This window comes from Gobius niger (assembly GCF_951799975.1).
Source record: "Gobius niger genome assembly, chromosome: 24".
NCBI lineage: Eukaryota > Metazoa > Chordata > Actinopteri > Gobiiformes > Gobiidae > Gobius > Gobius niger.
Genome location: NC_136875.1, coordinates 7,729,012 through 7,748,244, shown reverse-complemented (window position 1 = coordinate 7,748,244; position 19,233 = coordinate 7,729,012). Strand labels below are relative to the sequence as shown.

The 19,233-nt window shown below is 42.0% G+C and overlaps 1 protein-coding gene across 1 annotated transcript in view; it reads right to left on the bottom strand.

The window, feature by feature from the left end:
• Window positions 1–311: 311 nt before the first annotated feature.
• The window catches only part of LOC306982296 (copine-8-like), a 209,336-nt gene continuing 190,414 nt past the window's right edge, over window positions 312–19,233 (bottom strand). The window contains exons 14-16 of the mRNA XM_079582198.1: window positions 5,515–5,572; window positions 1,802–1,875; window positions 312–709 (exon numbers count right to left, since the gene is read on the bottom strand). Of these exons, the coding sequence (XP_079438324.1) occupies window positions 515–709; window positions 1,802–1,875; window positions 5,515–5,572 (327 nt within the window). The 3' untranslated portion in view covers window positions 312–514. The remainder of the gene's footprint in view (window positions 710–1,801; window positions 1,876–5,514; window positions 5,573–19,233) is intronic.

Below are 19,233 nucleotides of genomic sequence, written 5' to 3'. Positions count from 1 at the left end.
GTAGCTTCCTCCAGCAGAGTTTACAGCAGTGGTTCTCAAACTATTTCGCGCCATCTTGAAGCTTTGGGTCTAATATGGTCTAAAATATGGTCTGCTATTGCTTGCTGTTTAGACCCATTTGCCCAGAGCTTAACTTTCTGACTTTTGTAAGTGGACACCATAAACAGTAATATATTTTTGTGGGAATCATATATCTATAATCTCTTGCGGGCATTGAGTCTGTCCATGAACCATTTGACCCAATATTGATCACTCTTTATGTTGTTTGCTTTGAGGGGGCCAGAATTCGGATCAAGAGGGGGTTGTGAATAGCCTAATGAGAAGCCAATTATATACACTAATATCTTATCCATGGAACAAGTACTCAAGGACTCAAGGATGCAAAACAGACTTCTACAGAGACCTAGACCCCCGGACACTCTTCTCCTGTGTGGAAGGTCCTTGCGCCTTGTTGGGTTAGGCCAGTCTGGCTGTGCATGCTCGTTTTGCTTATTTCGCTTGCTTGGCTCTGAGTTCAGATTTGCGTGTGTTGGTGGTGCGTGTGTCCGGTGGGTGTGTATGGCGGCGGCGCGGGGTTGGGTTTGATGCCTCGACTTTTCATGTACGAGATGAACTGATCTGGGATCTCGGCCAGGACGTCCTTCGCCAACCGGGCCATGCTCAAGACGTGGTTCCCGGTGCGGTCCATGTAGTCTCTGAACGGCACAAACTGTGAGGAGAGAGAGAGGAAAGCTGGGTTAGGATAGGGTAAGTGAGTGGGGGTCGAGTGGGTTGCGATCTGAGAAGTTTGGGAACCCCTGGAGTAAGGTGTGGTTTTGAGTAGAACTTTATGGCTGATATTTTTTTCTGGTTATGTCCCCCTCATCATGCTTATGCCTGATTCAATCCTGTTAGGGATACAGGGCCTGATCAAAGGTTGACTGAGGTGTATTGCGTTACAGAGAGCGCAGCTGTCCTTTTGCGGGCTCACATCTTTTCCTTTGCCTCATGGTCTTCTTTTAATATTGCAGTGTTTTAAAAGCTCTCACAGGTCAAACTAAAAACTTTATTTATCCCACCGTGAATCAAACGCTGTCTGTCTCCGGTGTCCCGAGAGAAAGGGAATACACTGCCGGTCCTGCAGTGGTGCGGATTTGCACACGGCTGAAACGCAATCCAGACAAATTGCATGTCTTCAATCCCACTCCCCCACCACCCCTCTCCCTTGCCCTCGTCCCTTACCAGGAGCAGAAAGAGTCGATGGTTCCAGACCTCTACAACTTCATATGGCTTTCAGGCTAACTCGGGAACAGTACATTTAGAGATTCATGGAATAGGATTCCAGTGCCAAGCAGCTGCATCCAAAGGCTTTGGATTGCAACTGGTGAAACTTTGTATCACCAAGTGCCATGCAAAACATCACATGTAGTGGTGTAAAGCAGGCCGCTCGTGGCCTCTAGTGCCGTATGGTGCGTTCTGTGGAGTGACAAATCACACTTTTCTATCTGGCAATCTCATGGACGAGTCTGGATTCACAGGTGAACGGTGCTTGTCTGGCCCCTCAGTTCCAATGAAAGGAACACTGAATACTTCAGAGATTTTGGACAGTTCCAATCGTTTAACTTTGAGGGGACAGTTTGAAATGTCCCCTTCCCATTGCACAAGGCAATATCTATAAAGATATGGATGAGAGTTTGGTGTAGATAGACTTTCCTTGTCTGCACAGAGTCATGACAATAACTCCATAGAACTGACTGAGAGCCAGGCTTCTCGTCCGCCATGCTGAAAATTTGTCCCTGGTTAACCTGGTCAGAGCAGTCACCTGAACAATGTCCCTCTCGGCCAATTTCCCTCTGGAGGACACTCTGATGTCGTCTCCGTCCAACTCCACCATCGCTGCAAAAGAGAAGGAAAAATGTCACACAATATTTCACTAAATTACTGTAATATGTTTTTCAACCATATCGCAAGAAGCCACAATACATCACTGAGCTCGTTTTGATGACAGCCTCTATTTGTGCCCATTGAACAACTATTATCATTTAATACGCTCATGTTGCCTAGCCACTAATTTACGATAATAACATGACGTCTAGAGAGAATCTTTGATGGAAGATCAGACTCTTCCAACTGGGAATATTCCTAAATAGGACCAAAATGCCGTATCTTTGGACCTCCACAGTTCTGACGGACAGGTCAATCAAATCCTCTCCTCATTGATATACCCCAACTTTAAAAATCTACAGCACATAAACCTGTATTGTTCAAAGAAATACGCTCCGCTCAGATTTGTCACAGGAGGAAAATGCTATCTTTAGGAACATTGATCTTCCTTGGAGCCAAGTTTTTAAGATGTTTTTGGTAGGTGTGAAGTGCCCATAGGATTTCATATTGTTCAACGTTTTCTGAAGTTGTACCTTGCCACTAGGGGGTGGTATTGCAGTGATGTCAGCATCCCACCATGAGGGTTATGAAGTGTGATCCTCACCTATTGGTAGGGTTGCCAACTTGAGAACAGAAAAATAGGGGACACTTTTGGGCGACCGGGATGAGGGGCAACGATGACATCAACGACGACTTTAGGGATGGCTATTTGTAATTAAAGATTATTTTTAATTTGCTGTAACCAGGTACAGGTACAGCCTATATGCATTTAAACAATGTTGATGAATTGTTTATTATTATTATACAGGGTTTTGTTTAAGGGGTGCAGCTTTGGGACTGGCTCGGGAGATGAAGAGGTGAGAGGTTGATCTGATTTTCTCTTAACTTGGCGGTGCTATGAACCTGCATTCTTCGATCACACATCCTCATTGCATTTGTTTGCGATGAAGGAAATAAATGCTTGTATAAATCACTCCACTGCCACGCTGTGCACATCTCGGGAGTCGATTTGTGTGCACACTAGGTCATCAGGCAAAATTGACTCTTGAAGATCCATTTTGAGTCATTCTGTGCTGGAGCAGTTAACCACGCCACATCCAACCTGGAAGTTATTTTTTTTAGAAAATTATTCCTATAGATACAGACGGCATTTCGTCATAGAAGGGGGCGTGGCTTCGCCGAGGGTGAAAATAGAATCTTTAGAGAAACACAATTTTCCACTCTTTTTTGCCATTTTCTGGTGGAATATCAACTTATTTATCACATACAAATAAAGTCAAGTGTAAATCGAGTCCATATGGATATTTTCTCACAGCAGATTGTTCAGTAGAAGTGAAAAAACGGCAGTTGTAGCAAGCGCTAGCTAACTGTTAGCATTAGCCCGATGCTAACATGTAGCATCAAGTTAGCATTCTCCGTTATTCATGTATTTATGGGCCGTTGAACCACTTTGCTCCTCTCCATGTCTTTGTATCTTTATTTAGTAGAAACTATGTTCATATTTCAGCATTTGTTACAGTAGTTTTTGAATAATTAGAGAAAATCTACATTTTTTCAAAATTGTTTTCCCCCTTAACTGTTTTAAAAAATGACCATATATGGGCGATTCCAGAGATGCCGTCTGTATCTATAGCTGCCAGCAGGAGGAGCCCCAGTCAACATCTTCACCAGCTCTTTCACCTGCATTTCATTGTTACTATTTAATTCTTACAAAGACATATTTTCTAATTCTAAAATGTAAAATATCAAAGCTGAGGCTCCAAAATTAGGTTTGCAAGTCTAATTTTCGTTAGACCCTCGTCACAGACATACTTGAACTGGAGTAGTATTTGACTTCATTGACACAGTTTTGAGCAATCCCCAAACAATCCTGACAGGGAGCACGTGCAAACTCCACAGAAAGATCTAGTCCAGGAATTGTGCAGTGCGTTTCTTTGAGACACAAATACCCCTGTGCCATAAAGGTCTAATTAACTTTAACAGCCCTCTGCGTGTCTCTATACATAGTGAGCTAATATTACTCTGTGTGTAATTTAAAATGTGCTCCTCTCACAACCACAAACCCCTCATTAACTAGTCCACGATTGTTCCACATTTCACCACCTCAGCTGCTCCTGTCAGACCGTACTGGGATTTACTCTGCAGAGGTTAAGGCTGCAGCGCTAGAACAATGTGAGGTGGTAATTACCGTGCCACATGATTGTTTTAATACGTTTTATTAATACCAAGGGGACAAATTATCGCTCCCGGGGCAGAAACCCTCTGCAGCCACTTACTTGCACTGGTAGGACCAACAAAAAAGTTTACGCACACTCATAGTATTATTTACCTTTCGCAATAAACCTACCACCTTGGCAACACATGGGAAAAGTATGTGTTAGTGGTACAATATCCTCCAGATCAAGTCAAAATGGGTTGTAATGTGCAGTGGAGGAATATATTGCCTTGCCTTGCCTTGCCTAAAATATGCAATGAAGGGGACACTACAACTATTGAGGCTAAAGCACGAGTCTCTTCTGAAACAGGAGAAAATGTGTGGACTAGTCATGCTCTTGCTCTTTTGGATACGCTCTCTTCTCATGGTAATCAAGTTTGATAAAATATGAAAGTCATTGTTCAAGATTTTTCAAGATTTTATATTTGTCAAAGCATGTGAATGGCTTGAAATTATATTTCTCTAATCCCTGATTGTGGAGCGAGGGAAGGGGGTTCAGCTCACCGCTGGCCTTGTGTAATATAAGAAACTGTTCTTCAGTCAACTGGAACTGGCTCGTAGATTCCGCAGTCTCCTTCCTGAAGGCATTGCCTTGAAGAGACTGTGTGATGGGTGCGAAGGGTCCCTGGTGGTTAAGTTAGCCACCTTGCTAAACCTACAGGAGGCAAGCGGCTCACAGACCCCTGATACTGGCTGCAGTGGCTCTGTCTCCCCCACAGCTGTGGTTCATATTCAGCTTGGTCACATATTAGTCATGATTCTTCAGCCGCGACGTCCCGTGTGCTATCAGTGCAAAACAAACACCAACTAAACGCTTCCTGGAGCACTTGGAAAGTAAACGTGGCAGATATTCCAGTGGCAGAAACCACTTTTTTGAAGATGTCCAGCAACGTCAGTTCATGAAACGTTTGGCAAACAGGAAGACGGATGGTAAACCAGTCTTATTGGCAGGTGCTGCTTCTGCTTTTTCCTTTTCTTTTTGTTTGGTGTTTAAAGGGGAAAAACACAGCGCCTTGTTTGACAAGAGATCCGGAGAATGTCAGAATGGTAGCAACGGTTGCTATGATTGGACGTATGATTGGACGATGAGCGTTTTGGGGTGGGGTTTTGGGCACCTCTGCTTTGACAATTTACATTTAACAGTTATTGTGGTGCCTCTATGACTGGAGAAGAGAGAAAAGATCAAAGTGGATTTCTCAAAATTGCGTAAAGGAAGTGACATTCTATTCCAGAGAGCGACATTACGGCATTATTAAAAGCTTTAAAAGTTGATGGTTTTGCGTGGTATGTCCCCTTTACATCAAGATCTCATTTCAGTTTACTTTGCCGTCCGAGCCATGACTAGATACAGCTTATTATGCTGGTGCTGAGTGTGCGGTACACTGCATATTATATTAATAAATCCATGAAATGTAACATTGAGCAGCTAACTTTACCGTCAAACTCAGCCTGGCCCACTCCGACAATGATGATGGACATGGGCAGTTTTGCAGCCTGTGAAAAGACAAACAAAGAGGTAGAACCGTGAGGATGATTATACATCACGACAGCACTCGATGTCTTCTGCACCTACCTGAAGAGATGGTCAGGAAATTCATAAACTTATAAATGTACAGTTTTTAAGGGTTTGAAAGATTATGGGTTGAGTAAGTTTAAGTTAAAGAACTGAATTATTTGCTATAGTAAAGGATCTATGCACACGAGAGACTATGCTCCAGAGGTCTCTGTCCTTCCTTTTCCCAAAAAGGACTAGCAATGTCTGCTCAAATCACTGAAAAGTTAAAATACTTGGATGTAAATACTTGACTGCAGGAAACGTGTTCATTGAGGAGTTTTTATTTCAGAGCTAACTAGCTACCTACACTTATTACATTTTTTTTTTGCATTATAGTGAGGTAGAAAGCATGTGTTTCTCTTTCAACTTAGCACATTCTCAGCAAAATTCCAAGGCAAGTCAAAGTAAAGTAGAGTCTAACGTGCAATCTACTCACACCAGGCCATCGAAGGGCGGGAAAAGTGAAAAATGAACCGTGTCACTGAGCGCTTTTGGATTCCAGGTCAAAATGTCCCTAAAAGAAGTTGCTCCCCATCTACAAAATTCACCCTGGCCTAAGCATTTTTTTGTTTTCATCCGAGACACCAGACAAATGCATTATGGGAAGCCCGAGTGTGACCACATCAACGCGATTATCAGCGAGTACGAGCCGCTGTCAGACTCTCCTCCCACGCTCTCTTTCTTTCTGTCCTCACACACTCCTGCCCTGTTTCTCTCCTCCTTCCTCACTTCTTTATCTCTTTTCCCTTCGGATCATCCTCATCTCCTCTCTCATGCCCTTCCATCTCTCGCTCCTCTGTCTTGTTATCTTGTTTACAGCTGGCAGTAATGGCAGTAGTTTAGATTTTAGATTTTAATTCATGATTGTCTCTGACCGCTCCGGTTGTTCCAAAAGCGCTGTATGTTGACTGTGTGTTGAACATCGTGTTTCTAATCGCAGGCTGTAGACTAGATTTAGACCAGATAGAGCTTCCATAAGATTTCCAATTGAGCTCCCGGCAGCTGTAAGGGACAGTGAGACGACAAGGAAGATCACAGTGAAGTTGCTTAACAACAGATTTAACACACTAGTGGATTTGTCATGACATTTAATACCTACATTTGCTGAAAATGTTTTTTTTGTGTGGCTATTTTTGAGAGGAATTTTGGGAGTCCAGCTTCATTTGACTACAAGGGATACAAAATATGTCACTATTTATTCTGCCTTTACTAGTGTGTCAACTAGCTTCACAGATAGCGAACAGTCTCCAATAAAATACCAGGAAGCGTCTTGCTGTTTTGGTGCAGATTTACTGAAGGACTGTAGAACTGTAACATACAGAAACACAAAGGGTCCATATTACAATCTCATTTGGTGGAAAATATAAAATAAGTAGCTCAGAGATGCTAACATACATGGGAAAACGCATAGGGATGCTAACGAAATTAGCGCCTAATTTATTCTTGGAAATCACGAATTGGAAACTTCTTAAAACTACTAAATTTGGTGTCTAATGGAAGCTAACATCAATATAATCTCAATACTTACAGACAGATATTTTTGTAGAGCCAAATTGAAAAGTACAGGCGGGAACACTGGAGTTTAGAGATACTGCTTTCAATGCTTGGAACATTACTGAACTACGGAAGCATCAAGAGGACAAAATATACAAAACTCAAAACACAAATAACAGTTCCCACAAGGGGGCAGTACACTATTTGTGAATGAATAAGCGCGGGAAAACGGCTGTGCGGCACAATGTGGAAATACTTCTCGGTAATATCCAGCTTGCTTTGCGGATTAAGCGTCATCGTAAAGGCTAAGTTTAATCTTTTTGAGACTGATTAGAAGTTAAGGGAGAAAACTAGCAAAAAATCGTAACATTGACCACTGAAAAATCAAGGTTTCAATTCACCTTTTATGTCTATGCTTTTCATTCCACCTGGTTCTCTGTTTCAGTCAAAAGCATCCCAATGCAATACAAGACCTATAGTATCCATGACCTATTACTAAAGCGTTACATGTTTGTTTTCAAAGTGCTATATAAATAAAGTTGGGTTGGAAGGATCTGCTTTCTGTCTCTCCATCTTCTTCCTCGCTCTCAAAACTCTGTCTCACACCCCCTCTCTCTCTCGCTCTCTCTGTCAGCAGATTCACACGCATGCCGAGACTTCAAACATGGACTAAAAATAAGCGCAGGGCAGCCCTCTCCTCCCTTCTCTGTCACCTCCTTTGACGGCCAACAGAAAGAAGGCCATCGCCGGCTATTTCCAACCAGGAGAGAGGCTTGAAGAGACACAGACGAGTGAGGAGGGATGTGCAGAGCATGGTTAATGGTAGAGAAGAGGAGGAGAGGCTGAGACTGATGGCTCTGTAGATGCGCAGTTTTGAGTGAAGTATTTGTGATTATGGTTGGGTTGGAGAAATGAGCAAACTATAAATATGTATGTAGAACTCTCGGCAGGTCATACCGGATATAATATTTCACAACATTATACCGCTGTTGTTAATTTTGCCTATGATCACATTTAGCCGCTGTTAGTATAACTTTAGCAGGTGCCTTCAGTCATGTGTATTCGAGCGTGCGCACAACATATGTTTTCCTTTTGCAACGGAAACGCAACACGTGAAATTCCGTATCTATGTGAAAACGTGGCTACAGTGTACTTCGGCTTGCCCATTGAAACCCTTCATAGATGGGGGCGACCCGTCCCCCCTGGAGCAGTGGGAAACCGCAGTAATGCAAATGCAGTAGGTCCCGTCTCAAAATCCTGAGCCAGGTTATGCCTTTTGTTTTGCATATTCTAAGCACAGTGGGGGGAAAAAAGTATTTGGTCAGTTCCCCATTAGCCTGGCGTTAGCCATCCGTAAACTCCGGTCAATTATCATTTCCCTACATGTACGTCTGGGTTTGATCTCAGTGGCCGAGTTACATCGGTTGACTTTCTACCCTCCATTCAGCGAGCGGGGGAGGCGGGGCTTGTAGGTGACGTCAGGCATTTGCGCCGATGTAATGGAAGCTCTTCAATCTGTCCTGGCTCGGCTCCCAAATATCCAGAAATTAAATTCTCGTCATAGAAGGGGGCGTGGCTTCGCCAAGGGGGAAAATATAATCTTTTGGGAACGCAATTTTCCACTCTTTTTAGCCATGTTCTGGTGGAATATGAACTTATTTATCACATACAAATAAAGTAAAGTATAAATCGGGCCCATATGGATATTTTCTCACAGCAGATTGTTCTGTAGAAGTGAAAAAACGGCAGTTGTAGCAAGCGCTAGCTAACCGTTAGCATTAGCTCGATGCTAACATGTAGCATCATGTTAGCATTCTCTGTTTTTTCATTTATTTATGGGCTGTTGAACCACTTTGCGCCTCTCCATGTCTTTGTATCTTGATTTAGTAGAAACTATGTTCATATTTCAGCTTTTGTTAAAGTAGTTTTTGAACAATTAAAGAAAGTTTAGATTTTTTTCAAAATTGTTTTCCCCCTTAACTGTTTTCAAACATGACCATATATGGGTGATTCCAGAGATGCTGTCTGAATCTATAGCTGCTTCACTCACTCGGGCGCATTACATACGTCACAACCAAACGCTACCGAAAATCAGATCCAATCGTTTCAAAGGAGTTCACCCCTCCCACCTGATAATGGAGCTCAATTGTGAAAGTTCAGACCCTTGTACGAAATGCAATGAGTAAGAGGGTATGGCAAAACCAGACTAGATCCCCATAGACTTTCTATTGGAAAGACCAGTTCACGTAGGTGCACGCTTTCATTGCACCCTTGAGTAAGCCACTACACCTACCTTGACTAGCTGACTACAGGTCTGACCTAATGGGCTCTGTATAGATTATACCTTGCCTCCAGTGTCTGTGTTCACTGGTGTATGAATGAAAGTGTGAATGGCTGTAAAGCGCTCCGAGTGCCTAATTGAGGTGGAATAAAGCGAGGCCATTTACCATTTATGCACAGGAGAACTTGGAGGAATAACCCCAGACACAGGGAGAACACGCAATCGCCAACGCAAGAAAGGCCCACAGAGTCTGGAAATCAAGGCGCATTGAGTTGCCTTGTGTACGCGATGCGCGGTATAAATAAAGTTGCCTTGCCTTGCCTTGCCAAACCTGAGGTAAGATTGTATTTACATGTGTTATTATGGCACCCCTTTTCATAAAGTAGACATCTGGACTGTGCACCGCAAAAAGTAAATATCAAGCATTGGCTTAAATGACTTGAATTGAGGAAATGCCTCCAGTTTTTGTCGGTTTTCACTCATTTAGACACTTTTCCTGATCGGACCAAGTTTACTTTGCTTGTTTGAGGACATTTCAGACCAGTTCTAAGGTAAACCTCGCTTGAAATAAGAAAGTAAAACTGCCAATGAGATAAGACCAATTTTCTTACCCCATTGGCAAAGAAAATGACCTGAAATAAGGACGAAATGTATCGAAACGAGTCAGAAACATCTCAGAACAAGTGAAATGATCTAGGACAAATGCCCAAGAACTTCTTAACTCGTCAAAACAACTAAAATTTGGATTATTATGCTCAAATTGAGATGTTTATACTGATCTAGTTCATTACTTTTTGCCTCAAGAAGCCTCTCGAGTTCATTAATGTAAAAACTTCTGTTAAAAGTAAGTAAGTAAATCCACTTTCCAGACCACATACACTTCAGAACTGAAGAAGCGTTTTGGCGAGAGGGCAAGGGAATACTCTTTGTGTAGAAGAAGAAGAAGAAGATCTTTATTTATATAGCGCCTTTCACAGACATATAGTCACAAAGCGCTTTACATGAGACAGTTGTACATTCACTCCATACTCGGTGGTGGAAAGCTACGTTTGTAGCTTCAGTTTCCCCTGGGGGAGACTGTCAGAAGCGCTTTCGCGACTACACACGTCTGCACCAACGGACCCTCTGACACCACCATTCACTCACACATCATTCATCCTGGCCTATTGTGCATGTTTTTAGTGGTAGGGGAAACCGGAGTGCCCGGAGGAAACCTACGCAGACACGGGGAGAACATGCAAACTCCACACAGAAAGGCCCCCGTCCCTGGTGGGAATCGAACCCGGACCTTCTAGCTGTGAAGCGAGAGCACTAACCGCTGCGCTACCGTGCCGCCAAGTGTAGCGCTTTTACAGACAGTCACAAAAATGGTCACAGGGATCATTGTTCATTAACTCTCCATTTGGTGGTGGTTCGTTGTGTACAGTCTGATCGCCATGTTCAGTCACACTTCTCTGACTAAGGCCTTGTCCGCACTTAGCAGGGTATTTATAAATCCACCCTCCGTCTAGAAAAAAAGACTTGAGTCCACGCTTTCGTAATCTTCCGTCAGATGAATAGTACAAAGTGCCAGCGACTTTCTTGATCAGACTGACCGGTGATCGCGTAGCCTGAGGATGTAAGAACGACTGCAGCGAGGACCGTGACATTCAGAAATTGTCTCGCCACTTCACTGTGGGAGGACAACTTCCATCTCGAGGTTCTCCAACAGCTGGCAGACCCAAAACCCTGTTGGCGTCTTCGAGGAACATGTCTTGGACGTGGGATGGTTTTTTGGCGTCAAATATCCAACCTTAAAGCGCTCCATCTGCTGCGTTCTTCGACGTGAAGCAAAAAGCGCCTGAACAATCGTTAAAGGAATAGGCCACCGTTTTTACATACTGAGATATGTTCTTACCTTACCTTTGACGAGTTCTTTAGGACCTGTCTGGTCTTCACCCGTGCCTTCAGTCACGTAAACACAGCGCAGACGGCGTTAGCATTTAGCCTTCTTCTTCACTTTACTGCGCAGTAATCTTCACTTTACTGCGCGGATTTCGAACTAGTCCTGGTATCATTACGCCTTACAATATAGTTCCCCCTTTTATCCGCTTAGAAAATCCACATTTTTAAATTTTGTGTAATTATACTTTGTAGTGTAACACTTCACGTAACCATATTTAAATAGGGAAAACGTGGAAGAGCTTGGTAGCTTCTATCTTGACCTGTTTTGGAGCTATAGTGGAGAGAGGGAGAGGCTAAATGCTAACGCCGTCTGCGCTGTGTTTGCGTGACTGAAGGCACGGGTGAAGATCAGACAGGTCCTAAAGAACTCGTCAAAGCTAAGGTAAGAACATATCTCAGTATGTAAAAACGGTGGCCTATTCCTTTAAAACCAACAAAGTTCATGCTGTTTTTGAATGTAAACACAGATCAAGTATGACGTCAGAGTAGATTTTGTCGCAAGCAGTGACGTTCGGCCACACTGAAAACATGACCGGAGTTTTCCATAATCTCTTCTTGGGCTGGAAGTTTTAGAATCCTTTGCTTTTAATGATAGAAATGACAGTGTGGATGACAGGCCAAATTGTAGGAAATTCTTTATATGTGTGGACAAGACTGAATTCACTTATTTCATCCCCTCGAATCTCGTTGAAACCAGACTCACATTATCTGTACAATCTGAAAGATGCACGACTTGCTTGTCTGCAGTTTCCCTCGCAGTCAATGAGAGCTCCACATTGGTGCTTTCCCTCTGGGGTGCCAAATGATATTAGTCAGGTCCAACTCTGCCAGAGTCTGTCAAACCGCTGATTCATCCACTTTGCTTCCACCCGCTCCTGAAACACTTTCCCTCGCCGGCCCCGACTTCTATCCCGCATTACATCCTTACATCACAAAGGGTCCGCGAACAGAGGGGGCCCGGTCAAACAGAATAGTAAAAAACGCTCACAGAGGGCGGCGGATGAAAGGCCCGACGTGAACGGGAGCAGCGGGTTTGTTTCTCTAAAGGTGTGCGTCGTGGATGTTGAATCGTGTTTTAGATGTGCGCGGAGCAGGCGGGAGCGTTTATGAAGTGAAGTCGTGTGGTTTTCGGCGGAGAGATTGACGGGTGAGTGATGCGGAGGAGCAGATTTCAGTGCGTCTTTGATATGTTTCTGTAAAGGGCGAGAGGAGGAGACGATGTGAGAGTGTGAGGATTCCGAACCACTGACACATCGGGATCCGAAAGTTGGCCCAGATCAATCTGCTGGCATAGACTTCACACTCTATAATTTGATCTTTTTGGTAAGTTTCGAGTTCCCCTGGGACCTTGTTCAAAATAAAAGAATCCCATGAAGTTTCTCGGACATTTGCACGGGATTGCTGACTTTTTATCTCCAGAAATGGCAGACAGATCCCACTAACCAGTTTCTTTATACCTGTTGCTCATGCTACTTCTACTTTAGGCCAGGTTCGTTGGCGCGAGCTTTGCAGCACAGCGTCAAAAGTTGTTTCTTACGCATGGCGTCTGTGTCTTGTGTCTGGGATTTTGTTCTTCTCATAAAACAGCTGTAGCCTTTCTCTCTAAGTCCATTCCAGTGTTGTTTTCGTCAACGAAGACGATAACGATATCTTTTCGTTGACGCCCCTTTTTTTAATGACGATAACGTAACGATGACGAGCTAAAATGAGCTCTTTGGGGACGAGAACATGACAAGACGTTTACGAGTTTACGTCAATGAGACGAGACGAGACAAAAATGGGAGAAAGTTTTTCGTCAGATCGTTCACAAACAGAGTTTGTGCGCGGAGTGAGAGAACACACGGTAAGCGTGACACGGAGCGGCGCCGTGCTGCTCATGATGCAGCGGCGCCTCTTTCTCTCTCTCTCTCCCCCCGTGGCGGGCGGTCTCTGCTCGCGTACATCCTCCTCGGAGCGTCTGACATCCAGGTCACAGGGACTTTGTTGTTTCTCAGGACAGTTTTCAATACCGGCGTATGAACGCAGAGAGCACGCTGAGGTCGGCTACGTATGTGCAGACAGCGCTGTTGGTAAAAAAAAAAAAAAAATCTCGAAGCGATCAGAGGACGAGGAGAGCGGGCGCTTTTGGGAAAAGTCCTGTTCACAGTCGGCCGACCACTTCTGCCAGTGCCTATTGTGGTGTCATCTGTTTGTCAAAAGCCAATAGAAGCTATTATTTATCCCAATTTCCAAGACTTATTGAAATTAATTATCACTTCTTATAATGAAACCGACGAAAACTTGACAAAAACCTTTTTAATTTTCGTCTGACTAAAACGTGACTAAAACGATCCCATTTTGAAGTGACTAAAATGTGACTAAACCTAAATGCATTTTCGTCCAAAGGACTAAGACTAAGACTAAAACTAAAAGGGCTGCCAAAAACAACACTGGTCCATTCGCTGTGAAAGTTTCCCAAAGAACCTCCATGTTAGTAGTAGTAGTAGTAGTTTATTCGGTCAGTTCATTCCTTTAAACGTGAAAACATTTCCAATTTTTTTGTGGACAACACGACCGAAAGGGTTTAGGCTGAAGTGAAAACTTATAATGCCTAACCCAGTTTACAGACTTCCACGAGAGAAAAAAAACAAAAACAAAAAAAAACAAAACACACACATTAATAATGAACTATAGACACAGACGGCATCTCGTCATAGAAGGGGGCATGGCTTCGCCGAGGGGGAAAATAGAATCTTTAGAGAAACTCAAGTTTTCACTCTTTTTAGCCATTTCCTGGTGGAATATGAACTTATTTATCACATAAATAAAGTCAAGTGTAAATCGGGCCCATATGGATATTTTCTCACAGCAGATTGTTCAGTAGAAGCAGTTGCTAGCTAATGCTAGTGCTAATGCTAGCTAGCGCTAGCATTAGCCCGATGCTAACATGTAGCATCAAGTTAGCATTCTCCATTATTCATGTATTTATGGGATGTTGAACCACTTTGCTCCTCCCCATGTCTTTGTATCTTTATTTAGTAGAAACTATATTCATGATTCAGCATTTGTTACAGTCGTTTTTGAATAATTAGAGAAAGTTTAGATTTTTTCAAAATTGTTTTCCCCCTTAACTGTTTTCAAACATGACCATATATGGGCGATTCCAGAGATGTCGTCTGTATCTATATCAAGTGTCAAACAGAAGAGAAATAAGCATGTATCTGAAGTTAGTAACATAAATTTTAGGGATGCACCGATACCGATACCAGTATCGGGTATCGGGCCGATACCACAGGCTGGTACTCATACTCGTACTCATTCATGAGGTCCCGATACCAGAAACCGATACCATTTGACGTGCGGTGAGCGCACCTACGAGGCGCAGCTCTCAGCTGAGGAGAGAAGAAGCAACAAACTGGAGAATTCTTTAGTGGAAATACAATATTCCACATAGAGCTGACTATTACAGACTGTTCTCCCTAAATCAGAGTCTGTGCTGGATTTAACCAAAGCTAAATGTTGTTAGTGCTGCAGCGTCTGCAGTGTTTACAACATACAGGCTAACGATGCTAACTCGCGGCTAGCGCAGTTTTGGCCATTCTGACGCCGTTTTATGCCCAGGGGTTTATTCATCTGAAAAACTAACCCAGCGACTAAAAAGTCCTCAGAAAATCCAATTAAAAGAGATACAGCATGTTTATATTGAGCGAAAATGAGCTGCAGCAGAACAATGAAAATGCTGTAGCTACTCGCTAAGTTGCTACAAAACACACGAGAAAATCCACACGGAGCTGAAGTAAAGACGAAAAGAGACCATTTAAGTAACATCTCAATACTATTGTTAAATAAAAATATATGAATAAAGCACAGGCATTGGGGAGCTTTTGGACATGGGCTTTTCTGTCTATGATGGACAGTGCAATAAAAATTAAAAATTATATTGAATGAAAATAAAAATAAATAAATAAATGGCATCAGCACAATTCTAATACAACTGCTCTTAAATGTGTAGCCTACTTAAGGAAATGTAAATGAGTAAATTTGCTAATTACAAACCAATCTGCTGTGGAAAAAAGTAAGAATGTTGAAGAAAATGCCTTGTACTCGTATCGGTATTCGGTATCGGCGAGTACTTGAATCCAAGTACTCGTACTCGTATCGGTTTTAGAAAAAGTGGTATCGGTGCATCCCTAATAAATTTCAATATTCCAACAAATATGTATACATACATTCTTTTATGTTAATTTAGTTGGAAATAAACCATGTCATCATTATTTTTTATTTATTTTTCTTACTTTATTCATCCTAAGCTTATATAATCTTGAATTTTAGTAGCTTTAAACAACTTTTTTGAAAGCTTTGACTGTTTGGGACTGTTTTAACTGATCTTCCAGGTCGTTCCACAGATTAACACCTCTTACAGAAATACATCAACTCTTTTTGTTCTTTTTAGCTTTTGCTTGTTTGAAAATAGCAGTTCCTCGGAGGTTGATACTGACTTTTCCTGTGTTCAAAAAGCTCCTGGATGGGAGGAGGGAGAAGATTATTATATGCTTTGTACACTATTACTAATGTATTTAGATCAACAAGATCATGGATTTTCAGTAGGCTCAGCTCTACAAAGATAGGGTTCGTCGGTGCATAGAAATCTGCTTTAGTGATCATTCTTATTGCCTTTTTTTGGAGTAGGAAAATAGGATGAGTATTGGATTTATAATTGTTTCCCCATATTTCCAGGCCATAATTTAAGTTTTTTTTATCAAGTACAGTTTTCAATTTGCCAATTACAGCAATAGTTTTTGCTAATTTTGTTTTTAGTAGGCTTATATGCGATTTCCATTCAAGTTTACCATCAATGGTAACTCCTAAAAATGTTGCTTGGCTTGTCTAACGATGTCTGCATATCGTAGTTTGTTTCCACCTTCACTATACTTTTCAAAAATGGGGGGTTGTGGTCGCGTTACGCCGAAAGGAAGTGGCGCATGGAGATGTCGTGGCACTCCGGAGGACATTTGAGATGAGGGACGATGATGGATATTTGGATTATCTCAAGCTATGTGGGCAGCACAGTGAGGGAGCAGGAGTTCTGAGACTGAAAGGTGAGATTAATCTGTCTTTTTACACATAAATCCGGCGTTTACTACTTCTTCTGTCAGCAGTTATGGCATGAGCCGTCGTAATTTTACATCTTATGAGTGCAGTTTGGGTCAGTAGTAGTTTTGCCAGGGTTAGTCGATCAAGGATTTTTTGGTTTGGTGGCAGTCCTAATATAGACCTCACTAGTTCTAAAATCCTACTGCACTGAATGTGGAGGCTCTTTGGCAATGTTTGGTGCAAAAATAAGTAAATGGAGGCTGCTGCTTTTTTATGAGAATGACCTGAAAAATATGCTGACGTAAGAAGCGGACACCGTTGCTACTGCACGCACAAATAAACCTTGTTGAAAATAGTCAAATTAGTAAATGACTCTGATTCTTCTCCGGTACGAATGTTCCTAAGAATAACTGATTAATCTTGTGAAGCCGATTTCTTAACTCTCTCACACTTTGTTAACATTTCATTGAATCTTTACACACATTTTCAAACTAATCCCAGCTGACTCACGTCCACGTATTTTGCACTGACTAAGACAGTCTGGCGCTGCTTCCATTGAGCGTGGTTTCAAAGTGGAACATGTTATATTTTTGGAGAACAGCTTTCACAGCTGGTTACTCTTGTCTTTCAAAAACAGACGCTCAGCAGCAAACGATTCGTCTCGGGCCGCCATTTTGAATTTTTTGGTGCAAGGAATTCAGACGCAGGATTTTCCGCGTCTCTAAGCCCCACATCCTGCAACGCTTTCAACAAATACATCAGTGGATCGCACGCTTTCCACCACCAGGACCACTTTTACTTGAGTAGTGGTACTTTGAAGTATTAGCACCACGATCCCAATTGTTGTCACCAATAGGCAAACAAATTTAAAGCTATTTTTGAGAATTTGTTGCAAGACATACACTGCAAAAAGTGGATTCTAAGCAAGTAAAAAATGTCTTACTTTAAGAAATAAGTTCTTATTTTTTCCCTAAAAAGCAATAATGTCTTGCCGAGCAAAGTTTTCTTGAGAAAAAAAAATCTTATTTTAGGAAATAAAATCTAGCCATTTCTTGTTCAGATATATTTGCTAAAAAACATGCTAATTTTTCTTGGAACAAGAAAGAAAAACTTCTTCAGCTTTAGACAGAAGAATATTTTTTCTTATTTTCTTAATTTAAGAACTGATTCTCACAGATAGCTAATACATTCCATTCTTTTAAGTGGGTGGCACAGTGGTTAGAGCCTCAGATTCCCAGCTCGAAGGTCTTGGGTTCGATTCCCACCAGGACGGGGCCTTTCTGTGTGGAGTTTGCATGTTCTCCCCGTGTCTGTGCAGATTTCCCCTACCACGAAAAACATATACAATAGGTGAATCCTCCAGCCAGGTGATTCTGACCATCAGCCTGGCTCCACATCATGGAGATGGGTCTCCGGGCGTGGGCAATACTTTCCTTAAATATTAGTGTTTATTAAGAACATTTTGCTCAAAAATGTGTGTAATTTAGAAAATTTTGCTTAAATCAAGCAACATTTAAGTAAAATACCCCAAAATTTTACACTAAATAAGAATGTTTTCCTTAAATTATTCCATTTTCTGAGGACATTTTGCTTAATTCTATCTATTTATTTGCTTAAATTTAGTGTTTCTTTCTTGTTTTATGATAAGAAAAATATTCTAGAAATAAGAATTCTTAGCAAGAAAAAAATGCTGACCCCATTGGCAGAATTTTTTCCTTAAAACAAGACAAAATGCCTTATTTTAAAATCCCAGCTCCCGCAGGTGCACACTGTCGTTGTGTCCTTGGGCAAGACACTTCACCCACTTTGCCTCCAGTGTCTGTGTACATTGATGCATCAGTGAGAGTGTCAATGGGTGACTGGCTCCTTGCTGGAAAGCGTTTTGGACCTAATGAAGGTTGAAAAGCGCTATATACGAGTCCATTGATGGATAAAGGAGCCAGGGTTTGATTGATGATTTTTCAGAGGTGATTCTGACTGACTGGAAAGACCTTTGGAATCTGTAGGAGCTGCGAAAATGAAGATGTCGCTTCAAGTCACGTCTGCACATATAGATCGCTGACTTTTTTTTGTCATCCCATAAAGAAAGTGACTATAGTTGGATTGCAGCGTCGTCTTGGATACCAAACATGTCAATACATTTGAATCAATACATGTGGGAAAGATGTGATTCGAGTTTTGAGGATACAGTCATAGATACAGACGGCATCTCTGGAATCGCCCATATATGGTCATTTTTGAAAACAGTTAAGGGGAAAACAATTTTGAAAAAATGTAAATTTTATCTAATTATTCAAAAACAACTGTAACAAATGCTGAAATATGAACATAGTTTCTACTAAATAATGATACAAAGACATGGGGAGGAGCAAAGTGGTTCAACATCCCATAAATACATGAATAACGGAGAATGCTAACTTTATGCTACATGTTAGCATCGGGCTAATGCTAACGGTTAGCTAGCGCTTGCTACAACTGCCGTTTTTTCACTTCTACTGAACAATCTGCTGTGATAAAATATCCATATGGGCCCGATTTACACTTGACTTAATTTGTATGTGATAAATAAGTTGATATTCCACCAGAAAATGGCAAAAAAGAGTGGAAAATTGTGTTTCTCTAAAGATTCTATTTTCCCCCTCAGCGAAGCCACGCCCCCTTCTATGATGAGATGCCGAAAACTTGCAATACATTTCCCCCTCATAATTATGTTAGCAATATACAGCCAAAGTTTCAAGTTGATATCCCTCCCTCTTCACCTGCAGTCTCTCGCCTTGAAGAGTCTGAAATTGCAGATGACTCCGAGTA